The following is a 24275-nucleotide window of genomic DNA, read 5'->3' on the forward strand; positions in this document are numbered from 1 at the left end:
GAGGAAGACAGGACTATCAGAGGAAGACAGGACTATCAGAGGAAGACAGCACTATCAGAGGAAGACAGGACTATCAGAGAGAGACAGGACTATCAGAGAGAGACAGGACTATCAGAGGTAGACAGGACTATCAGAGGAAGAAAGGACTATCAGAGAAAGACAGGATTATCAGAGGAAGACAGCACTATCAGAGGAAGACATGACTATCAGAGGAAGACAGGACTATCAGAGGTAGACAGGACTATCAGAGTGTGACAGGACTATCAGAGGTAGACAGGACTATCAGAGAGAGACAGGACTATCAGAGTGTGACAGGACTATCAGAGAAAGACAGGACTATCAGAGGTAGAAAGGACTATCAGAGGTAGACAGGACTATCAGAGGAAGACAGGACTATCAGAGGTAGACAGGACTATCAGAGGTAGACAGGACTATCAGAGAGAGACAGGACTATCAGAGGTAGACGGGACTATCAGAGCAGGGGATACGGGACAGTGGAGTGTGAAACAGACGGTGATGTATGTTCTCACAGGATGTGGCAGTTTCACAGATGAAGGTCACCAGGTTTTCCTTGATGGTGTTGAACGCGTCAAAGTCGTCAACCACAAACGTATGTCTGTCGCTGGGTTTGCTGCCGATGGCCTGCAGCTCCACGAAGTCCACGTCTGCCACCCCAATGGCAAACACGCTGTAGCCTGAGGAACACAACTGGACATCAGAACCAGGCAGCAAGCGCGTGGGTTGTATTGCGTCTCTGGTGACCTGCGTGCTGCAGCCGGGCAGCATGTTCCTTGACCTCGTCCTGAGAGCGGCCATCTGTGATGGTGACCACGATCTTCGGAACATTCCTTCTCATGCCGTTCTCCACAGAGAAGGCCTTCTCGTACACATGTTTCAAAGCCACTCCTGCTTAGATACAAGCCATGATGTCGTCAGGAAGCGTTAAGCTAACTTGATGAGGTCACAGGATGGTTCAAACCTGTCTTGGTGTTTCCTCCCTGGTAGCGGACGTGGAACACGGACGCCATGGCGACGCCCTTGTCCTGGTAGGCATTCAGTCTAAACTCAGTCTTGGCGTAGTCGCTGTACTGAACAAAGGAGATCTGTAGGACAAAGAGAGACTGAAGAGTCAAACCAGGCAGATCTGTTGAGTACATTGAGCCGACGCTGGACCACTGAAGTCCTTCACATCCCAACAGGAGGTATGGCGGCGACAGAACAGTCAGAAGGCAGAAAGGGTAGTAGACAGAGAAACGGAAAAGAACTTCCCGATGGCACAAACCTGCATGCCTGAACGTCCGACCACGTCAAAGGCTGCAATCACGCTGGAAACAAAGCTCATGACTTTGGAGAAACTGTCTTCACCGATGCTCCAGGAGCCGTCGATCAGGAAGACCAGGTCTGCTTTAGCACCTTTGCACACTGAGGAGAAAAAGTGAGAAGATCTGGTTTCTTCCTCAAACAATATCATCAGAACCAGAGGTGAAGAGGTTCAGACTCACCAGCCCAGGCTGGGGGGATGGTGGGCGGTGGGGTCGGCGTAGGCGGGAGTGTTGGGACTGGCGTCGGCTTCAGTACTGGGGCAGCAGAGCAACGTTAGAACAACAGGGACGTTGTGAAAGTCTGTCACACACTCACAGGTCCTCTCTTCGACGCTGACCCCGGGACCCTCTAGGTTTGGTGTCTGCACAAAGACCGCCGCAGTGTACAGGGCGTCTGGTGAGAGTCCCTCGAAGCAGTACTGAGGTTGTCCAGCAGGGATGGTAATTTCCTTTTGACCTTTGCTGGCCGCTGTACAAGGGACCAAGGGTCACATGACAGGGAAGTCAGATTTCAGAAAAGACCTGGAAAGGTTGTGCCTTAGCAAACCCTTGGAGCAAGAGTCAAAGAAACAACCACGCAGGACATTGTAATGCTTACTGGAGGACTTGGCTCAACCAGTGTCAAAGGCAGGAAGGAGACATAAAGTGAGACGATCGTGGTTATTATTATTATTATAATCGTGATGTTTGAGACTCGTTTAACATCTTGTCTGATGTTCATGAAAAGATTTACTAGATGTTCGACCTCGGTTGACTCGTCCCATAAAGACGTGTCTGAGCAGCAACTCATACTTGGCAAGTGCCCTCTACAGGTGTTTCCATTGTTGTCTGGATGGCGGGTCGTGTGGAAGGATCTGATCGGAGGAGACTTACGGTCCAGTGGGTTGAGTTTGATGCGATACGACGTGGCTGCCCTGTGAGGGGCCCACTTGACACAGAACTTGTCGTGGTCCACGTTGTAGGTCTCAATGTTAGTCACGTTCAAGTACACTGAGAAAAGAACCACGTCAAAAAACCTGCCACAGGACCTACGACTTGTGCGCCACACACTCACACGTGGTTCCCGGGCCAGCTAGCGGCGTACTGACTCCGCCTGTGTACTGGGCCACCACCTTCACGTCGTAAGTGGTCCCTGGCTTCAAATTGTGGAGTGTGTAAGAACTCACGTCGCCCACAAAGAAGTCCATGCTGTGGTCAGAACCTGTGAAGTACCAGAGACTTGCTGGTCCTGATGCTGCCACTGCCACCTCACCTGAGTCATGTGACTTACCATCAGGAGTGTAGACCAGGCGGTAACCCTCCACCGGTGCTGAAACTGGGTCCCAGGCTACACGGAAGCGAGTGTACCACTCGTCTGAGATCCTGAGATTTCTTGGACTCAGCAGACCAACTGTAACATAGGAGGGCCCGGTCAGAACCTTCTGTCAGGTGGAAAGTTCTGCACAGGCAACAGAGAGGGTTCTAGTTCACCTGTATGTCCATTGCCATTGAGCAAGCCTCCGGGGCCGTCTGCGTACACTGCCTCTATGGTGATGTTATACGGAGTGTTGGGAAGGAGGTTCTGCAACATTGCGTTGTTCCTGTTCCCAGGTACTGTTGTCTGAGGGGTTAAACAGGAAGACAGGACCAGACTCATTTGTGCTGCTTCGGTCCCAGACAGGTTTTAGGCACTGGTCAGCGGGCCAAAACCACATGCAGAACCAGATTCCAGAACAGGTCCAGATAGGGGGAGGGAGGGCCTACTCACAATCTGGTTCCCAGGCCCTCCTGTCATGGGCGAGTAAGTGATCTTGTACTGTCTCACAGGACCCTCAGCATGATCCCAGCCGATGGTTAACGTGCTGGTGGTGGCATCGAACACCCGCATGTTCCTAGGAGCAGCGCGAGCGACTGAAACCAACAACAAACCACGGCGGAAGGAAAGTAGTTAGCATAACAAAAGTGAATGTAGCATATATTATCATAGCAGAAGCTAATTTAGAATATATTACTATAGCAAAAGTGAATATAGCAAATATTAGCATAGCAAAAGTTAATGTAGCATATATTAGCATAGCAAAAGTTAATGTAGCATATATTAGCATAGCAGAAGTTAATTTAGCAAATATTATCATAGCAAAAGTTAATGTAGAAAATATTATCATAGCAGAAGTTAATTTAGAAAATATTAGCATAGCAGAAGTTAATTTAGCAAATATTATCAAATCAGAAGTTAATTTAGCAAATATTAGCATAGCAGAAGTTAATTTAGCAAATATTAGCATAGCAGAAGTTAATTTAGCAAATATTAGCATAGCAGAAGATAATGTAGCAAATATTAGCATAGCAGAAGTTAATTTAGCAAATATTAGCATAGCAGAAGTTAATGTAGCAAATATTATCATAGCAGAAGTTAATTTAGCAAATATTAGCATAGCAGAAGTTAATGTAGCAAATATTAGCATAGCAGAAGTTAATTTAGCAAATATTAGCATAGCAGAAGTTAATGTAGCAAATATTAGCATAGCAGAAGTTAATGTAGCAAATATTATCATAGCAGAAGCTAATTTAGAATATATTACTATAGCAAAAGTGAATATAGCAAATATTAGCACAGCAAAAGTTAATGTAGCATATATTAGCATAGCAGAAGCTAATTTAGAATATATTACTATAGCAAAAGTGAATATAGCAAATATTAGCATAGCAAAAGTTAATGTAGCATATATTAGCATAGCAAAAGTTAATGTAGCAAATATTAGCATAGCAGAAGTTAATGTAGCAAATATTATCATAGCAGAAGCTAATTTAGAATATATTACTATAGCAAAAGTGAATATAGCAAATATTAGCACAGCAAAAGTTAATGTAGCATATATTAGCATAGCAGAAGCTAATTTAGAATATATTACTATAGCAAAAGTGAATATAGCAAATATTAGCATAGCAAAAGTTAATGTAGCATATATTAGCATAGCAAAAGTTAATGTAGCAAATATTAGCATAGCAGAAGTTAATTTAGCAAATATTATCAAATCAGAAGTTAATTTAGCAAATATTATCAAATCAGAAGTTAATTTAGCAAATATTATCAAATCAGAAGTTAATTTAGCAAATATTAGCATAGCAGAAGTTAATTTAGCAAATATTAGCATAGCAGAAGTTAATTTAGCAAATATTAGCATAGCAGAAGTTAATTTAGCAAATATTAGCATAGCAGAAGTTAATTTAGCAAATATTAGCATAGCAGAAGTTAATGTAGCAAATATTAGCATAGCAGAACTTAATTTAGCAAATATTAGCATAGCAGAAGTTAATGTAGCAAATATTAGCATAGCAGAACTTAATTTAGCAAATATTAGCATAGCAGAAGTTAATGTAGCAAATATTAGCATAGCAGAAGTTAATTTAGCAAATATTAGCATAGCAGAAGTTAATTTAGCAAATATTAGCATAGCAGAAGTTAATGTAGCAAACGTTAGCATAGCAGAAGTTAATTTAGCAAATATTAGCATAGCAGAAGTTAATGTAGCAAATATTAGCATAGCAGAAGTTAATTTAGCAAATATTAGCATAGCAGAAGTTAATGTAGCAAATATTATCAAATCAGAAGTTAATTTAGCAAATATTAGCATAGCAAAAGTTAATGTAGCATATATTAGCATAGCAAAAGTTAATGTAGCATATATTAGCATAGCAGAAGTTAATGTAGCAAATACTATGTATCTCACTTGTTTTTCCTTCACTCTGCACAGAGCCTCCCTCGCCGTCCGTGTACAGCGCCGTCACATCCACTGAGTACGGTGTGTCCGGGATCAGGCTGTCCAGGAAGGCCGTGTTAAGATTTCCCGGGACCAGAACCTTTAGACAGAAAGGTCGTTAACCAACAGAACCGGTGACATCTCTTGAGGTGTTCAGGTCTTGAACTGGACCATCAGAACCAAAACTCTGAGGCACAAACTAACTCCTACAAAGACCGGCCCATGAATCTTAAAGCAATCCAGCATCTTGAGGGTCTATGAGTCCAAGTCCTGATAACAAGACAATCTTCGTGATCGGTCGACACTCGAACTCATCCACGAAAGGTTCTACTCACTGATCCGGACAACGGTCTGGTCCCCACCAAAGATGAGTATGAGATCCGGTACTGCTGCACACGGCCACTGGCGGGCTCCCAGCGCACATTCAGACTGTTGGGGGTGGGCTGGTAGACCTGGGCGTTCCTCGGTGGCATGCGGGGGACTGTCGGGTTAGAGGTCAAAAGTGCACACCTGAGTTGATGAAGCTAGTTCTGCTTCAGTCATATTCTGTTCCCTCCACAGAACCTGCCTGGAACCGTTCAAGTTAAATACTACTAAGAATAATGTACGTGGCAGAAACTAGCGGTTGGTTCCGGAGCAGGAGGTTCAGGTTGTGTTTAAACTGCTCCACTGCAGAAGGTTCTGGGACTCTTCGTTGACTTGCCGTTAGATGTTCTCTCTCATCTTGAGATCTTCCTCTCAAACCTTATGTTCTGACCTGGTCCAGGTCGAAGTATCTATTTATCCATCAGTCTGGTGAGTCACAAACAGTCATCAGGGACATGCTAGCGTTGAGTAAGGATCTGACTTGATGACTTAAGTCTGCGACAGATTTGTGGAGCTAATGAGGCGAACCAGACTCGGTTGAGTCTCTCATAGGTTAAGACATGTTCAAACCGTCTGCGGTTCTGGTACTTACGAGTCTTTCCTGTGTCTGCCTGGCGTAGACCTTCACCCTCAGGGTACACAGGGACCACAGTGACAGAGTAGACCATGTTGGACAGCAGGTTTCTCAGAGTGGTGCTGGTGGTTCCTCCTGAGACCTGCTCCTGTGTAGACATAAAGTATTATTTAGCCTTGTCCAGTTTTGCTCCGGTCAGTACTGGACCCACCATATCTTCGACGCCCCCTGTTTCTGGCACATAAAACAGTCGGTACTGACGGACATTTCCCTCAGCTGGCTCCCAGCGGACCTTTAGAGAGCTGGTGGTCGGGTCTGAGACCTCTAGGTTCTTGACTCCACCCAGCGCTTCTGTGAACCAGAACATGTCAATGTTTGGTCAAGAACCTTGGACTTTCAAGCTGGCACTACCACCCACAGTTGGATTCTGAATCTTCACATCAGACCACATGTGGTCTTCATTGCCCATCCACTCACATGAAGTCACCATAACCACACAGAGCAGGGCCATAAAAGGTGCCATGAACAAACCCCGTCAACACTAGGTCATGTCTATCAGGAGCTCACTAGTATGTAGAAGGTGAACGCGTGTGCCCACTCACTGGAGAGCAGAAAGCTGACCTTGTGAGAGGCTTCTTGCTTGAATTATATTGAACTATTTTGTTGTTTTTTTTACCCTATCACAGAGACTGACTAGTGATCACATGACCTGGTGGACTCACTTGTCTGCCCGCTGTCCGTCACAGCATTCCCCTCCACGTCAGGATAAACCGGCACCACTGTCACATTGTACTTGGTTTCCGGCTTCAGCTCTCGCAGCACTGTGTTCGTGGTCATGCCCGAGACCATGGTCTGTCAAGAGACCGGGACAGAGTGAACCTCCTGCTGTAGCTGTGACAACACATGTAGAGAACCCACCGTGGTCGGGGTACCTCCTCCGGCAGGGACATAGAGGACCTTGTACTGTCGCACGTCCCCGTCAGCTGGTTCCCAGCGGACTCTCAGGGAGCTGGTGGTGGGGTCGGTCACCTGCAGGTTCTTCACGCTGCCCAGAGGCTCTGAAAGAAACCAGATGCTGCATCAGTACCAGCAGCACCATCCCACTGATAGTGAAGCTCAATCTGGGACTTTTGACCTTGAGAAAGTACTTTTTGAATATGAACTTCACGCAGGCACTATGAGCTCTGTTGTATAAATGCATGAATGTGGATCGCTGCTATGCCTGACGTTTTGGAACCGGTCTTAGTTCTATTCTGTCACATCATTTTTGCAGTGGGCAGCGATATTTCTTCAGAACAGAACTTCTTCACGTCCTTTCTTTTCTGTTCTCACACTGAACACAAACTTACTGGTCCTGCCTTGCTCGCTCTGCCTGATTCCCTCCACGTCTGGATAAACCGGAACAACTGACACGTCGTAGGAAGTGTCTGGGGTCAGGTCCCTTAGAACAGTGCTAGTGGTTCCACCTGAAACCTCCTCCTGTGGATTAGATTCATGGTCAGCATAACCTGCTTGAGAGCGTAAGAACATCTTTACCGTCTTCTCAGGTCCTCCTGGTTTTGCTGCATAGACGATCTTGTAGCTGCGAACGTTTCCAACAGCCGGGTCCCACCTGGCAGTAAGGGTCCTTATGGTCGGGTCAGTAACTCTTAGGTTCTTAACTCCTCCTAAGGGATCTATCACAAAATGAACCTGTGAGCTTTAAAGTTGTTTTGGTTACATCTTCAGTGTGTGGACTCACTTGTCTTCCCTTTGGTGGACTGGGACTTCCCTTCCATCTCTGGGTAAACTGGAACCAGAGAGACTGTGTACTCTGTGTCAGGCTCTAGGTCTTTCAGCAAGAGGGACGTGGTGGTTCCAGACACCTGGTCCTGAAAGTGAACGGATTTGAACTCTTGCCAGCATAAAGAGTTGCCAATGGTCTTGGGGTGGACTGTTTCCTACCACTTCCTGCTCCCCACCCGCAGCAGGGACCCAGATTACGATGTACTCGCGAACATTCCCTTCAGCCGGATCCCATCGGACATTCAGAGTGCTGGTCGTCGGGTCAGTCACCTGTAGGTTTCTCGCAAAACCCAGCGGGCCTTAGAGGAGGCAGCGGCAGTAAGTTGGGGGTCAGGAAGATGAACTGGTCAACCTGTCAGATACTCACGAGTCTTTCCGTTGTCAGTCAGACTGGGTCCATCCCCCTCTGCATAGACAGGCACGACAGTGACGGTGTAGCGGGTGTCGGGCAGCAGTTTGTCCAGAATGGTGCTTGTGGTGCTCTCAGACACTTGCTCCTTTGGAACAAATGACTTTTATGAGCGTCTCTTGGTCTCAAGTCTTCAAGTATCACAAGGACATCAACGTTTACAACTTCGATGCATCATCACAGGTCATACCACAATCTCAGGTCCTCCGTCTGACGGCACATAGATGACCTTGTAGCCCTGCACGTTTCCATCAGCCGGGTCCCAGGTCACAGTCAATTTGGTGATGGTTGGGTTGCTGACCCGCATGGTTCCAACTCCACCCAAAGGAACTACAGATGGCAGTTTAAGAGTGCTACAAGACTTCCTAAGAGCCGAGCCGGTGACCCAACTCACGTGTTTTTCCTTTCTCTGATTGACGCTTTCCCTCCCGGGCTGGGTACACGGGCAGGACCGATACGCTGTATGGGGTGTCGGGAGTCAGATTTCTCAGGATGATGCTTGTGGTGCCTGCTGGGACTGGTTCCTGAGCAGGCAGGAAAAGGAGAGGACAGTAGAACAAAGTGAGTTATGACCATTCATAAGAACCAACCATCAGTCCTACCATCAGTTCCTGACCCCCGGCCTCGGGGATGTAGAAGACCTTGTAGAGTCGCACTGCCCCATCTGCCGGGTCCCAGTTAACCGTGAGAGAGGTCATGGTGGGTTTCGAGACCCGAAGGCTCTTGACTCCGCCCAGAGGTCCTGCAGGTCAAATGTATTTTTTTCTGATTTAAAATGATTTGTTTTTGGATAGGATTGAAAAGTAGTCTGTTGTAGGTCACCCGATCCTTCACTCTCATTTCCAAACTTGACTTACGCGTCCTGCCGTTCTCTGACTTCACCTTCCCGTCTCCATCGGCATACACAGGCACAAGTGAGACCATGTACAGGGTGTCAGGCTGAAGACCTCGTAGGACGGTGCTGGTGGTTCCTCCGGACACTTGCTCCTGTGACAATCCAAACATATTCCTCTTCAAGCTACAACCAGCTCCAGGCGCTGCAGGAATGATAAACAACTCTCTCTACCAGTCCTACCGTGCTTTCGGCTCCTCCTGCAGCTGGAACGTAGACCACCTTGTACTCCTTTACTAGACCGCTGGCAGGTTCCCAGCGCACGTTTAGTGTGGTCATGGTCGGGTTCAGGACCTGCAGGGACCGGACTCCGCCCATCGGGACTAACGAGGGAGACAAATGTTAAACAAGGTGTCAAAACACATCCAACTACATGATATCCATGTTTTGAACTTACGTGTCTTTCCTTTCTCTGACATCACCTTTCCTTCTCCGTTAGCGTACACTGGCACCAGTGAGACCGTGTACAGGGTGTCAGGCTGGAGACCTTGCAGGACGGTGCTGGTGGTTCCTCCGGGCACATGGTCCTGAGACCAAAGCAAGAGAAGTTCTGGAGTTACTCTACTTGTGGATCCCATCCCTTCCACATGACTCAGACCCTACCGTGCTCTCTTCTCCGCCGGCCGTGGGGGCATAGACCACCTTGTAGCCCTTGACGCGACCTACTACGGGTTCCCATCGCACATTCAGCGTGGTCATGGTCGGGTTCAGGACCTGCAGGTTCTGTACTCCCCCCAGCACCTCTGAGGACACACAAGTCTCAGCCTGAGAAAATGAAGTATTTACAAGGGGGTCATTGGGGCCTCACTTGTTTTTCCATCTCCGGAAGTTTCTCTGCGTTCACCGTTGGGGTAAATGGCCGCCACGGTGATGCCGTACGCCGTGTCAGGGTCCAACTTCTGCAGCACTGTGTTGGTCATCTTGCCGTCCACTTTGACCTGAAGACCCGACACAGTTACCAGCTGTTGACTGTTGACATCACCGCTGTGACTGTGATTGGCCTCAGAGATCTTCCTGGAGATGATGTCATAGCAACATTTGGCAGTGAAGCGCGGCAGCTAAACAAACCACGTCCCCCGTCACTGTTGGGGAATTTTGTCCGAAACATTTGCAGGGAACTGGAGGTGGCGAGTGTGAGCTTTGACAGCTTGTTTACCTGATGATGTCCCGGCCGAAGATCAACACCGTGGACTCGCGTCAAGAATGAACAACTTAGCTTAGCCGCGCGTCTAGACCACATGTGTCGGAGTCAAGACCCACGGATCAGAACACCATCACCTCAGACTTTGACCGACCAGCGTTTACAATCATGATCCAACCTGACGTATTAACAGAACTACAACCTCCCATGATGCATCCCTGCACCACAGTGAAAGCTGATTGGTCGCTGGCTAGAGATGTAGATCAATAACAGGACTTCCCCGTTTTCTTGGTCCAGCGATAGCAGATCAGATGACGTCCCTCGCAGACACATGACCTCATAACAACACTCGGGCACCAGATGTGGGGTCAGGGGTCGGCAGTTGTATCGCTGTCAACGCTGTGACTCCGACACGCCGCGTCGCTGTCATAACATCTCAAGGACACAAAGACACTCTGGAGGTAAAAACCTTTTCAAGTGAGCGTTAACTGCTCTTGAGTCAGCGCGAAGGAATGCGAGTCGCGAGCCAGGAGCACATCCCGGAGCGAGACCGCAGATGAGATCCTTCAGAGCCACAGACGGATCAGATTCTGAGAGAGAAAAACCGTCTCTGAGCTTCAGTCGGCGCTGCGTTCTGCCCGCCAAGAACAGTAGAACCAGAACTGTGACAAACATGTCTAACAAAGACCTGAAGGGAGTCCAGCGGCGTCGGCGAGGGACGCCAGTCGTAGTAAACGAGCAGGAGGCTCGTAAATCCAGAGACTTGAGTGAATCCAGATTTGTTCTCTTGCTAGAGGACGACTCGTGTGATTCATGTGTGGCAGGATCTGAGGACTTCCTGGTGACTCGTGTGCGTCTGTTAGTTCCTCAAGAACCTGCAGCTCCTGAACCACTGACTCAAGGTGATGACGTCACTGTCGCTCAGAGACTTACAGACAGAGGTTCTCCTCCGGCCACAGGCTGGTAGACCACCTCGTAGGTCTGGACGGGGCCGGAAGCTGGATCCCATCTTAGAGACAGAGAGGATGTGGTGGCGTTGAAGACCCGGAGGTTCTTTGGTGGCCCAGTAGGTACTGTGATCCAAAACAAGTTAAGTCAGAGAACTTGATGATGACGATGAAGATGATGATGATGATGAAGATGATGATGTTGATGATGAAGATGAAGGTGATGATGATGATGATGAAGATGTTGATGATGATGAAGATGATGAAGATGATGATGATGAAGATGATGATGAAGATGATGATGATGATGAAGATGATGATGATGATGATGACGATGAAGGTGATGATGATGAAGATGATGATGATGAACGTGATGATGAAGATGATGATGATGAAGATGATGATGAAGATGATGATGATGATGAAGATGATGATGATGATGATGACGATGAAGGTGATGATGATGAAGATGATGATGATGAACGTGATGATGAAGATGAAGATGATGATGATGAAGGTGATGATGAAGATGATGAAGATGATGATGATGATGATGACGATGAAGGTGATGATGATGAAGATGATGATGATGAACGTGATGATGAAGATGATGATGATGATGATGAAGGTGATGATGAAGATGATGATGATGATGAAGATAATGATGATGAAGAAGAAGATGAAGATGAAGATGAAGATGATGATGATGATGATGATGATAATGATGAAGATGAAGATGAAGATGATGAAGATGATGATGATGATGAAGATAATGAAGAAGATGATGAAGATGATGAAGATGAAGATGATGATGATGAACGTGATGATGAAGATGATGATGATGAAGGTGATGATGAAGATGATGATGATGATGATGAAGATAATGATGATGAAGAAGAAGATGAAGATGGAGATGAAGATGATGATGATGATGATGATGATAATGATGAAGATGAAGATGAAGATGAAGATGATGAAGATGATGATGATGATGATGAAGATAATGAAGAAGATGATGATGATGATGAAGATTAAGATGATGATGATGATGATGATGAAGATAATGAAGAAGATGATGAAGATGATGAAGATTATGATGATGATGATGAAGATGATGAAGATGAAGATGAAGACGATGATGATGATGAAGATGATGATGAAGATGAAGATGAAGATGATGAAAATGATGATGATGAAGATGATAAAGATGATGAAGATGATGAAGATGATCACAACACAAGTCTATGATCACACTGTTCTGCACACATGCTTACACACACACACACACACACACGCACACAAACATCCACACACACACCGTCACACACACCTACACCCACAGACACACACAACCAGACAGACACACACCGACACACACAGACAGACACACACAAACATCCACACACACACACACACACATCCACACACACACACACACACACACACACACACACAGTGCAGAAAAGTGTTATCGTGACTCAAAACATTTACAGTCATGAACGTTCTCCACCTGACACACCTGCTGATCCTCTCAGCACTAGAAGAGAGAAGAAACATCTTTAGGTGAGTGTCTGTGAGTTTATGTCGTGTGTGTGCATGTGTGCGTGTGTGTGTGTGCGTGTGTGTGTGTGTGTGTGTGTGTGCACACACGTGTGCGTTCGCTCCCCAGCAGGTCTTCGCTCTCGGACTCGTCCGGGTAGATGGCGGTCACGGTGACAGAGTACTGGGTGTCGGGCTCCAGGTCTGGGAGGACGTGGGAGGTCTCCTCGCTGCTCATGATGGCCTGAAGGACAAACACCCAGAGGTTCTGTGGGACCGGGTCACGAGCGGTGAAGCGACAGCCGGGGACAGGACTCACAAACTTGGGCTCCGTGTCTCCCTTCTTGGTCCAGCCAACGCGGTACAAGGCCACGTCGGTAGCGCCGTGAACCCAGGAGGCTTTGAAGGAAGTCTGGCTCACATCGGAGAACCGCAGGTCTTTGGGGGCCGGGACAACATCTGCTCCCGGGACACGGTGCATTAACAGGTGTGTGTAGGTGAGGGTGTGTGTACGAGTGTGTGTACCTGTGATGCCGCTTCCCAGCATGGGGGCCGCGGGTCCCTCTGCGTAGATGGGCGTCACTGCCACATCGTACTCGTTCTGTGAGATGAGACCGGACAGATCCAGACTGGTCACGCCCCCGTCCACCTCCACCTGGCACATGTGAGGAGTCAGTAGGTTCTGTGCCGCTTGTCGGTGTCGGACGTTGGAACTTCTTGTACCTCCTTCAAGTCACCTTCTTCAGGCTTGTAGGTGACCATGTACTTCTGGACCGGGCCTGGCGCCGCGTCCCAGTTCAGCCTCATGGTGCTGTGAGTGACATCGGAGACTCTGAGGACTCCAGCGGGAGACAAGGGTACTGAGGGAGAACGGGAGAGCTGTCAGAAGAGAACTGGTCGCTAGCATGGGTGTCGCTAACATGACTGTCGCTAACATGACTGTCGCTAACATGATTGTCGCTAACATGACTGTCGCTAATATGATTGTCGCTAACATGACAGTCGCTAACATGATTGTCGCTAACATGACCGTCGCTAACATGACTGCCGCTAACATGACTGTCGCTAACATGATTGTCGCTAACATGACCGTTGCTAACATGACTGCCGCTAACATGACTGTCGCTAACATGACAGTCACTAATATGACTGTCGCTAATATGACTGCCGCTAACATGATTGTCGCTAACATGACCGTCGCTAACATGACTGTCGCTAACATGACAGTCGCTAACATGACAGTCGCTAACATGACTATCGCTAACATCACTGCCGCTAACATGACTGCCGCTAACACGGGTGTCGCTAACATGACTGTCGCTAACATGACTGTCGCTAACATGACTGTCGCTAACATGACCGTCGCTAACATGACTGTCGCTAACATGACTGCTGCTAACACGGGTGTCGCTAACATGACTGTCGCTAACATGACTGTCGCTAACGTGGGTGTTGCTTACATGAGTATTTCTAAAATGAGGGTCGCTAACACAGGTGTCGCTAACATGACTGTCGCTAACATGACTGGCGCTAACATGACAGTCGCTAACATGACTGTCGCTAACATGACCGTCGCTAACATTACTGCCGCTAACATGACCGTCGCTAATATGACTTCCGCTAACATGATTGTCGCTAACATGACTGTCGCTAATATGATTGTCGCTAACATGAGAGTCGCTAACATGACTGTCACTAACATGACTGTAGCTAACATGACAGTCGCTAACATGACTGTGGCTAACATCACTGCCGCTAACATGACTGTTGCTAAGATGACAGTCACTAATATGACAGTCACTAACATGATTGTCGCTAACATGACTGTCGCTAACATGACTGTCGCTAACATGACTGTCGCTAACATGACTGTCGCTAACATGACTGCCGCTAATATGACTTCCGCTAACATGATTGTCGCTAACATGACTGTCGCTAACATGACAGTCGCTAACATGACAGTCGCTAACATGACAGTCGCTAACATGACTATCGCTAACATCACTGCCGCTAACATGACTGCCGCTAACACGGGTGTCGCTAACATGACTGTCGCTAACATGACTGTCGCTAACATGACTGTCGCTAACATGACTGTCGCTAACATGACTGCTGCTAACACGGGTGTCGCTAACATGACTGTCGCTAACATGACTGTCGCTAACGTGGGTGTTGCTTACATGAGTATTTCTAAAATGAGGGTCGCTAACACAGGTGTCGCTAACATGACTGTCGCTAACATGACTGGCGCTAACATGACAGTCGCTAACATGACTGTCGCTAACATGACCGTCGCTAACATTACTGCCGCTAACATGACCGTCGCTAATATGACTTCCGCTAACATGATTGTCGCTAACATGACTGTCGCTAATATGATTGTCGCTAACATGAGAGTCGCTAACATGACTGTCACTAACATGACTGTAGCTAACATGACAGTCGCTAACATGACTGTGGCTAACATCACTGCCGTTAACATGACTGTCGCTAAGATGACAGTCACTAATATGACAGTCGCTAACATGACAGTCACTAACATGATTGTCGCTAACATGACTGTCGCTAACATGACTGTCGCTAACATGACTGTCGCTAACATGACTGTCGCTAACATGACTGCCGCTAATATGACTTCCGCTAACATGATTGTCGCTAACATGACTGTCGCTAACATGACAGTCGCTAACATGACTGTCGCTAATATGACTTCCGCTAACATGATTGTCGCTAACATGACTGTAGCTAACATGACAGTCGCTAACATGACTGTCGCTAACATCACTGCCGCTAACATGACTGCCGCTAACACGGATTCGCTAACATGACTGTCGCTAACATGACTGTCGCTAACATGACTGTCGCTAACATGACCGTCGCTAACATGACTGTCGCTAACATGACTGCTGCTAACACGGGTGTCGCTAACATGACTGTCGCTAACATGACTGTCGCTAACATGACTGTCGCTAACGTGGGTGTTGCTTACATGAGTATTTCTAAAATGAGGGTCGCTAACACAGGTGTCGCTAACATGACTGTCGCTAACACGGTGTCGCTTACATGAGTATTTCTAAAATGAGGGTCGCTAACACGGGTGTCGCTAACATGACTGTCGCTAACACGGTGTCGCTTACATGAGTATTTCTAAAATGAGGGTCGCTAACACGGGTGTCGCTAACATAACTGTCGCTAACACGGGTGTCGCTTACATGAGTATTTCTAAAATGAGGGTCGCTAACACGGGTGTCGCTAACATAACTGTCGCTAACGTGGGTGTCGCTTACATGAGTATTTCTAAAATGAGGGTCGCTAACACGGGTGTCGCTAACATGACTGTCGCTAACACGGTGTCGCTTACATGAGTATTTCTAAAATGAGGGTCGCTAACACGGGTGTTGCTAACATGACAGCCGCTAACACGGTGTCGCTTTCATGAGTATTTCTAAAATGAGGGTCGCCAACACGGGTGTCGCTAACATGACTGTCGCTAACATGACTGTCGCTAACATGACTGCCGCTAATATGACTTCCGCTAACATGATTGTCGCTAACATGACTGTCGCTAACATGACAGTCGCTAACATGACTGTCGCTAATATGACTTCCGCTAACATGATTGTCGCTAACATGACTGTAGCTAACATGACAGTCGCTAACATGACTGTCGCTAACATCACTGCCGCTAACATGACTGCCGCTAACACGGATTCGCTAACATGACTGTCGCTAACATGACTGTCGCTAACATGACTGTCGCTAACATGACCGTCGCTAACATGACTGTCGCTAACATGACTGCTGCTAACACGGGTGTCGCTAACATGACTGTCGCTAACGTGGGTGTTGCTTACATGAGTATTTCTAAAATGAGGGTCGCTAACACAGGTGTCGCTAACATGACTGTCGCTAACACGGTGTCGCTTAAATGAGTATTTCTAAAATGAGGGTCGCTAACACGGGTGTCGCTAACATGACTGTCGCTAACACGGTGTCGCTTACATGAGTATTTCTAAAATGAGGGTCGCTAACACGGGTGTCGCTAACATAACTGTCGCTAACGTGGGTGTCGCTTACATGAGTATTTCTAAAATGAGGGTCGCTAACACGGGTGTCGCTAACATAACTGTCGCTAACGTGGGTGTCGCTTACATGAGTATTTCTAAAATGAGGGTCGCTAACACGGGTGTCGCTAACATGACTGTCGCTAACACGGTGTCGCTTACATGAGTATTTCTAAAATGAGGGTCGCTAACACGGGTGTTGCTAACATGACAGCCGCTAACACGGTGTCGCTTTCATGAGTATTTCTAAAATGAGGGTCGCCAACACGGGTGTCGCTAACATGACTGTCGCTAACACAGGTGTCGCTAACATGACTGTCGCTAACACGGTGTCGCTTACATGAGTATTTCTAAAATGAGGGTCGCTAACACGGGTGTCGCTAACATGACTGTCGCTAACACGGTGTCGCTTACATGAGTATTTCTAAAATGAGGGTCGCTAACATGGGTGTCGCTAACATGACAGCCGCTAACACGGTGTCGCTTACATGAGTATTTCTAAAATGAGGGTCGCTAACACAGGTGTCGCTAACATGACTGTCGCTAACACGGTGTCGCTTACATGAGTATTTCTAAAATGAGGGTCGCTAACACGGGTGTCGCTAACATGACTGTCGCTAACACGGTGTCGCTTACATGAGTATTTCTAAAATGAGGGTCGCTAACACGGGTGTTGCTAACATGACAGCCGCTAACACGGTGTCGCTTTCATGAGTATTTCTAAAATGAGGGTCGCCAACACGGGTGTCGCTAACATGACTGTCGCTAACATGACTGTCGCTAACATGACTGTCGCTAACATGACTTCCGCTAACATGATTGTCGCTAACATGACTGTCGCTAACATGACAGTCGCTAACATGACTGTCGCTAATATGACTTCCGCTAACATGATTGTCGCTAACATGACTGTAGCTAACATGACAGTCGCTAACATGACTGTCGCTAACATCACTGCCGCTAACATGACTGCCGCTAACACGGATTCGCTAACATGACTGTCGCTAACATGACTGTCGCTAACATGACTGTCGCTAACATGACCGTCGCTAACATGACCGTCGCTAACATGACTGTCGCTAACATGACTGCTGCTAACACGGGTGTCGCTAACATGACTGTCGCTAACGTGGGTGTTGCTTACATGAGTATTTCTAAAATGAGGGTCGCTAACACAGGTGTCGCTAACATGACTGTCGCTAACACGGTGTCGCTTACATGAGTATTTCTAAAATGAGGGTCGCTAACACGGGTGTCGCTAACATGACTGTCGCTAACACGGTGTCGCTTACATGAGTATTTCTAAAATGAGGGTCGCTAACACGGGTGTCGCTAACATAACTGTCGCTAACGTGGGTGTCGCTTACATGAGTATTTCTAAAATGAGGGTCGCTAACACGGGTGTCGCTAACATGACTGTCGCTAACACGGTGTCGCTTACATGAGTATTTCTAAAATGAGGGTCGCTAACACGGGTGTTGCTAACATGACAGCCGCTAACACGGTGTCGCTTTCATGAGTATTTCTAAAATGAGGGTCGCCAACACGGGTGTCGCTAACATGACTGTCGCTAACACGGTGTCGCTTACATGAGTATTTCTAAAATGAGGGTCGCTAACACGGGTGTCGCTAACATGACTGTCGCTAACACGGTGTCGCTTACATGAGTATTTCTAAAATGAGGGTCGCTAACATGGGTGTCGCTAACATGACAGCCGCTAACACGGTGTCGCTTACATGAGTATTTCTAAAATGAGGGTCCCTAACACAGGTGTCGCTAACATGACTGTCGCTAACACGGTGTCGCTTACATGAGTATTTCTAAAATGAGGGTCGCTAACACAGGTGTCGCTAACATGACTGTCGCTAACACGGTGTCGCTTACATGAGTATTTCTAAAATGAGGGTCGCTAACACAGGTGTCGCTAACATGACTGTCGCTAACACAGTGTCGCTTTCATGAGTATTTCTAAAATGAGGGTCGCTAACACAGGTGTCGCTAACATGACTGTCACTAACACGGTGTCGCTTACATGAGTATTTCTAAAATGAGGGTCGCTAACACAGGTGTCGCTAACATGACTGCCGCTAACACGGTGTCGCTTACATGAGTATTTCTAAAATGAGGGTCGCTAACACAGGTGTCGCTAACATGACAGTCGCTAACAGGGTGTCGCTTACATGAGTATTTCTAAAATGAGGGTCGCTAACACAGGTGTCGCTAACATGACTGTCGCTAACACGGTGTCGCTTACATGAGTATTTCTAAAATGAGGGTCGCTAACACAGGTGTCGCTAACATGACTGTCGCTAACACGGTGTCGCTTACATGAGTATTTCTAAAATGAGGGTCGCTAACACAGGTGTCGCTAACATGACTGTCGCTAACACAGTGTCGCTTTCATGAGTATTTCTAAAATGAGGGTCGCTAACACAGGTGTCGCTAACATGACTGTCGCTAACACAGTGTCGCTTTCATGAGTATTTCTAAAATGAGGGTCGCTAACACAGGTGTCGCTAACATGACTGTCGCTAACACGGTGTCGCTTACATGAGTATTTCTAAAATGAGGGTCGCTAACACAGGTGTCGCTAACATGACTGCCGCTAACACGGTGTCGCTTACATGAGTATTTCTAAAATGAGGGTCGCTAACACAGGTGTCGCTAACATGACTGTCGCTAACAGGGTGTCGCTTACATGAGTATTTCTAAAATGAGGGTCGCTAACACGGGTGTCGCTAACATGACTGTCGCTAACACGGGTGTCGCTTACATGAGTATTTCTAAAATGAGGGTCGCTAACACGGGTGTCGCTAACATGACTGTCGCTAACGTGGGTGTCGCTTTCATGAGTATTTCTAAAATGAGGGTCGCTAACACGGGTGTCGCTAACATGACTGTCGCTAACGTGGGTGTCGCTTTCATGAGTATTTCTAAAATGAGGGTCGCTAACACAGGTGTCGCTAACATAACTGTCGCTAACGTGGGTGTCTCTTACATGAGTATTTCTAAAATGAGGGTCGCTAACACGGGTGTCGCTAACACGGGTGTCGCTAACATGACTGTCACCAACACGGTGTCGCTTACATGAGTATTTATAAAATGAGGGTCGCTAACACAGGTGTCGCTAACATAACTGTCGCTAACGTGGGTGTCTCTTACATGAGTATTTCTAAAATGAGGGTCGCTAACACGGGTGTCGCTAACATGACAGCCGCTAACACGGGTGTCGCTTACATGAGTATTTCTAAAATGAGGGTCGCTAACACAGGTGTAGCTAACATGACTGTCGCTAACACGGTGTCGCTTACATGAGTATTTCTAAAATGAGGGTCGCTAACACAGGTGTCGCTAACACGGGTGTCGCTAACACGGGTGTCGCTTACATGAGTATTTCTAAAATGAGGGTCGCTAACACGGGTGTCGCTAACACGGGTGTCGCTAACACAGGTGTCGCTAACATAACTGTCACCAACACGGTGTCGCTTACATGAGTATTTCTAAAATGAGGGTCGCTAACACAGGTGTCGCTAACATGACTGTCACCAACACGGTGTCGCTAACATGAGTATTTCTAAAATGAGGGTCGCTAACATGACAGCCGCTAACACGGGTGTCGCTAACACGGGTGTCGCTTACATGAGTATTTCTAAAATGAGGGTCGCTAACACGGGTGTCGCTAACACGGGTGTCGCAAACACGGGTGTCGCAAACACGGGTGTCGCAAACACAGGTGTCGCTAACATGACTGTCACCAACACGGTGTCGCTTACATGAGTATTTCTAAAATGAGGGTCGCTAACACGGGTGTCGCTAACATGACAGCCGCTAACACGGGTGTCGCTTACATGAGTATTTCTTAAATGAGGGTCGCTAACACAGGTGTCGCTAACATGACAGCCGCTAACAGGGGTGTCGCTTACATGAGTATTTCTAAAATGAGGGTCGCTAACACAGGTGTCGCTAACATGACAGCCGCTAACATGGTGTCGCTTACATGAGTATTTCTAAAATGAGGGTCGCTAACACAGGTGTCGCTAACATGACTGTCACCAACACGGTGTCGCTTACATGAGTATTTCTAAAATGAGGGTCGCTAACACAGGTGTCGCTAACATGACTGTCACCAACACGGTGTCGCTTACATGAGTATTTCTAAAATGAGGGTCGCTAACACAGGTGTCGCTAACATGACTGTCACCAACACGGTGTCGCTTACATGAGTATTTCTAAAATGAGGGTCGCTAACACGGGTGTCGCTAACACGGGTGTTGCTAACTTAACTGTAGCCAACATCAGCGTCGCTAATGTGACAGGAGGTCAGTTGTACGTACGTGTCACTCCGGTTCCTCTCAGTGGTTCGCTGGCAACTCCGTCATGCAACGTGTGCAGTGAGACCGAGTACTGAGTGTTGGCGAGGAGGTTCGGCAACTCGACGTCCACCACAGCAGCACCGACAGTTAGCTGCGGACGTAAGAAAAAGAAAGAAGTTAAGATTGAAGCAAAACAAACAAAAATGATGCTATGTTGGTTGACCAGCTAAGAAGCTACTGCGCTAACACAATAGGTGAGTCCAAAATGATAGTTTACTGTTGTGTGTTTGTTTGTGTTTGTGTGTGTTTACCTCCTTCTCCTGCTGTGGCTCGCTGGCATTAGTGGTGATGTAGCGAAGCGTGTAGCCAGACGCACTCCTGGACTCCTCCCAGCGAACTCTCAGTGAGGTCGTAGTGGCGCCGTACACAACCATGTCCTTAGCAAACGACAACGACACTGCAGACACACACCGGCATCATTACCTCACAACCAAACGCACACTAGAATCACCACTCACAGGTGGTCTCTCGTCCCTTCAACGGCTCGCTGCTCTGCTCGCCGCTCAGAGCGAAGACTTCCACAACGTACTCAGTTAGTGGGTTGAGTCCATCAAGAAGCAGAGTTGTCACCCTCCCATCCACCATCATCTGCAACACAACTGCGGTGAGAACATGTGCCACACACCACTTGAACCCAAGTTACACAACTTCCGGTCTTGGACAGACGCACATCTATGTTTCAACATGTTTCCTAGTCTACGGACACAAGGAAGATCCTGAGATGATTGTCTAGGGATCGTGGCTTCACGCTCAAAGGGATCGTACTGCTTCATCTGTCCAGCACCCGAGAAAGTTCTGGTCTCCGTGTGTCAGACTTCAGAACCTGATCTCACCTCCTCTGTAGGTCCTCCTTCCGCCATTGTGTAGGTGACCCGATACTTGTCCACAGGTCCTTCTGGAGCTGTCCAGGTGGCCCTGAAGGATCTGTGCGTTACCTCCGAGGTCACCAGGTTGGTAGGCGCCTGTAGCTCCTCCCCTCCTGAAACAGACGTCAGTTCATGAAGCAACATGTGGAATAGTTAACGGGAACTCCACAAATCTACCCGACAGCATTGCCAGCCCAACTGTAGATCAACTGTAGCAGGTGTGTCTTTAACACCTGCCGGAAAATGCCAGCTACACTCATACCCGGGAAAAGATATTTTCTGCCGTGTGTAACTGCTACTGACGGACATTCCAGGGAGGTCCAGACTCGTCTTTGCACCTTAAGTTGAACCGATCCGACGGAGCGCTTAGTATCTCCCCACACAGTACCAGATCTGGGCTTTGCCTACGGGGGTTTGCGGTGACAGCAACCTGGGGCGGTGGCAGTTAAAGTGCCTCACACCGTCATTATTGAGGGTTCGAGAAGTTGACCTTCAACAACGGTTATTACTGGAACAGTAAATCTGACGAGGAGAATTCCAGAAAGACCCCAACTTAACAGTCCAGAACCAGAACTAACACGAGAACAGCTTTTATGTTCGAAGCAGCATTTCTGATCAATCAAAGGGTGACAAGCAGGTGATAGTTCTGTGTGTATGAATATGTTTGTGGGTACTTCAAGATACCTGGGCCTCTGACGCTGTTGCACAGGTTGCTGGTGAGTTCCTCTACGATGTCCACCAGAAACTGGAAGTCCTTGACATTGTACATGTGAACGTTGTCAGGGTCGGTGGCGATGGAACGCAGCTCGTTCTCGTCTGCGTTCTTCACTCCTGCAGGAGGGAATGGGTAGAGGAGGAGGAGTCTGGGTCAAGGGCAAGGCCATGATCTCCAGATTTCTGTCCATGGTCTTACCAACGGCGTACAGCTCGATATCGTTGTCTCGCAGATTCTGCGAGCTCAGAATGATTTCGTCTTGGGACTTTCCGTCGGTGATCAGGACACCGATTTTACGAGCATCGGAACGAAGCCCGACATTAGGCTGGAAGTTGTTCTGGAGGATGAAATTTAGGGCCATCCCTGCGAGGACGAAACACCGAACAGACAGTCAAAGAAACATGAGGTTTCGACAACAGTAGTGGACTGGAGTCGCTCACCAGTCATGGTGTTGCCGCCCTTGTAGGGAAGGTTGGCGATGGCTTTCTGCAAAGACTCTTTGTTCGGGTGAGTGTTTAGGTGCCATTCAGTCTTGGGGTCCCCACTGTACTGGGCCAGACCTGCAGAGTACGTGGTTATGGCACCGAACAAGAAGGCACACCTAAGGAGTGCTCACCTATTTGGACATTTTCGGGGCCGATGTCAAAGACGCTGACGGTCCGGGAGATGAAGTTCCGGATCGTTTTGAAGTTGATGCGGCCGATGCTCCAGGAACCGTCCACCAGCAGCACAATGTCAGCCTTTGCCGAAGTCTTGCATTTGGTCTCTGCAGGGAAATCAGGAACATCAGTGACCTGCCGAGTCAAAGGCCCGGTCACAGGCAGAGTCTGAGGACCGCGACCAAAGCCTGGGTCCGACCTGTAAGGCTTCAAAGATGTAAGGTTGTAGGAAAGGAAAGGAAGGTAGAAGTGACAGAAGTTCATACACGAACACGGACACATTATGTAACATCAGTTGTAATAGCTCGATCAGCTCCCAATCTTCTTCACTTTGGCCCGGTTCGGCCCGTCCGTCATCCATAGTATTTTTCGTCATCTTTGAGCAGAGCTCGTTTAGGTTCAGCCTGCGTGTGCAACACAACATGTTAGCAGAACGTCAGCTCGGATCAGGTTGACTCAGCTGGTCTTGCACCATGCACAGAAGGAGCGGTCAGAGGTTCGACTCCCAGGTCCGTTGAGTACACGAGCTCAGACCAGAACCCTCCAGAGTCCATCAAAGAGCAAACCCACTTGGTCCTTCGGTCATGTTTGTGTTTGGGACCTTTTTGGACCAAGGATGCGTTTCTGTCTCTGGCGACTCGTGAGTCGGCCATGGTCACACTCTGAAAGTTCTGGAGGGTTCTGGACGTGTCTGGCCTGCGACTGGTGTGACGGAGACGTTACCAGAGCGGGTGAAGGACGGAGGATCAGGTGCGTCGGACAGCGTCGTCTTTTCCTCGCCCGCCAGTGGCGAACTCACTCCCCCGTCAAACATCCCAAACACAGACACTGTGTACTTGGTTCCTTCCCTGGCGGAATAGAGAGAGGTCAGAGGTCAACCTT

The 24275-nt window shown here is 47.8% G+C and overlaps 1 protein-coding gene across 2 annotated transcripts in view; it reads right to left on the reverse strand.

Moving 5' to 3' along the window:
- LOC148066920 (collagen alpha-1(XII) chain-like) overlaps positions 1–24275 on the reverse strand; it is a 69224-nt gene that overhangs the window by 13281 nt on the left and 31668 nt on the right. The window contains exons 15-59 of one of the 2 annotated variants that reach the window (XM_087806520.1): positions 24117–24241; positions 23351–23500; positions 23175–23294; positions 22933–23097; positions 22704–22850; positions 21987–22129; positions 21612–21741; positions 21405–21550; positions 21115–21244; positions 13439–13575; positions 13241–13370; positions 13035–13174; positions 12827–12959; positions 12696–12713; positions 11163–11302; positions 9897–10026; positions 9692–9831; positions 9486–9615; positions 9272–9411; positions 9054–9183; positions 8799–8938; positions 8591–8720; positions 8387–8526; positions 8155–8284; positions 7947–8086; positions 7744–7873; positions 7539–7678; positions 7352–7481; positions 6921–7060; positions 6725–6854; positions 6214–6353; positions 6021–6150; positions 5398–5543; positions 5033–5162; positions 3070–3212; positions 2793–2922; positions 2593–2712; positions 2377–2523; positions 2196–2312; positions 1639–1791; positions 1503–1577; positions 1283–1422; positions 980–1103; positions 763–906; positions 531–695 (exon numbers count right to left, since the gene is read on the reverse strand). In XM_087806520.1, coding sequence (XP_087662646.1) covers positions 531–695; positions 763–906; positions 980–1103; positions 1283–1422; positions 1503–1577; positions 1639–1791; positions 2196–2312; positions 2377–2523; positions 2593–2712; positions 2793–2922; positions 3070–3212; positions 5033–5162; positions 5398–5543; positions 6021–6150; positions 6214–6353; positions 6725–6854; positions 6921–7060; positions 7352–7481; positions 7539–7678; positions 7744–7873; positions 7947–8086; positions 8155–8284; positions 8387–8526; positions 8591–8720; positions 8799–8938; positions 9054–9183; positions 9272–9411; positions 9486–9615; positions 9692–9831; positions 9897–10026; positions 11163–11302; positions 12696–12713; positions 12827–12959; positions 13035–13174; positions 13241–13370; positions 13439–13575; positions 21115–21244; positions 21405–21550; positions 21612–21741; positions 21987–22129; positions 22704–22850; positions 22933–23097; positions 23175–23294; positions 23351–23500; positions 24117–24241 — 5978 coding nt within the window. Of the gene's footprint in view, positions 1–530; positions 696–762; positions 907–979; positions 1104–1282; positions 1423–1502; positions 1578–1638; positions 1792–2195; positions 2313–2376; positions 2524–2592; positions 2713–2792; positions 2923–3069; positions 3213–5032; positions 5163–5397; positions 5544–6020; positions 6151–6213; positions 6354–6724; positions 6855–6920; positions 7061–7351; positions 7482–7538; positions 7679–7743; positions 7874–7946; positions 8087–8154; positions 8285–8386; positions 8527–8590; positions 8721–8798; positions 8939–9053; positions 9184–9271; positions 9412–9485; positions 9616–9691; positions 9832–9896; positions 10027–11162; positions 11303–12695; positions 12714–12826; positions 12960–13034; positions 13175–13240; positions 13371–13438; positions 13576–21114; positions 21245–21404; positions 21551–21611; positions 21742–21986; positions 22133–22703; positions 22851–22932; positions 23098–23174; positions 23295–23350; positions 23501–24116; positions 24242–24275 lie in introns of both variants that reach the window. The other variant, XM_087806519.1, reaches the window with a different exon arrangement.

This window comes from Callionymus lyra, chromosome 13 (assembly GCF_982586985.1).
Source record: "Callionymus lyra chromosome 13, fCalLyr1.hap1.1, whole genome shotgun sequence".
Taxonomy (NCBI): Eukaryota; Metazoa; Chordata; class Actinopteri; order Syngnathiformes; family Callionymidae; genus Callionymus; species Callionymus lyra.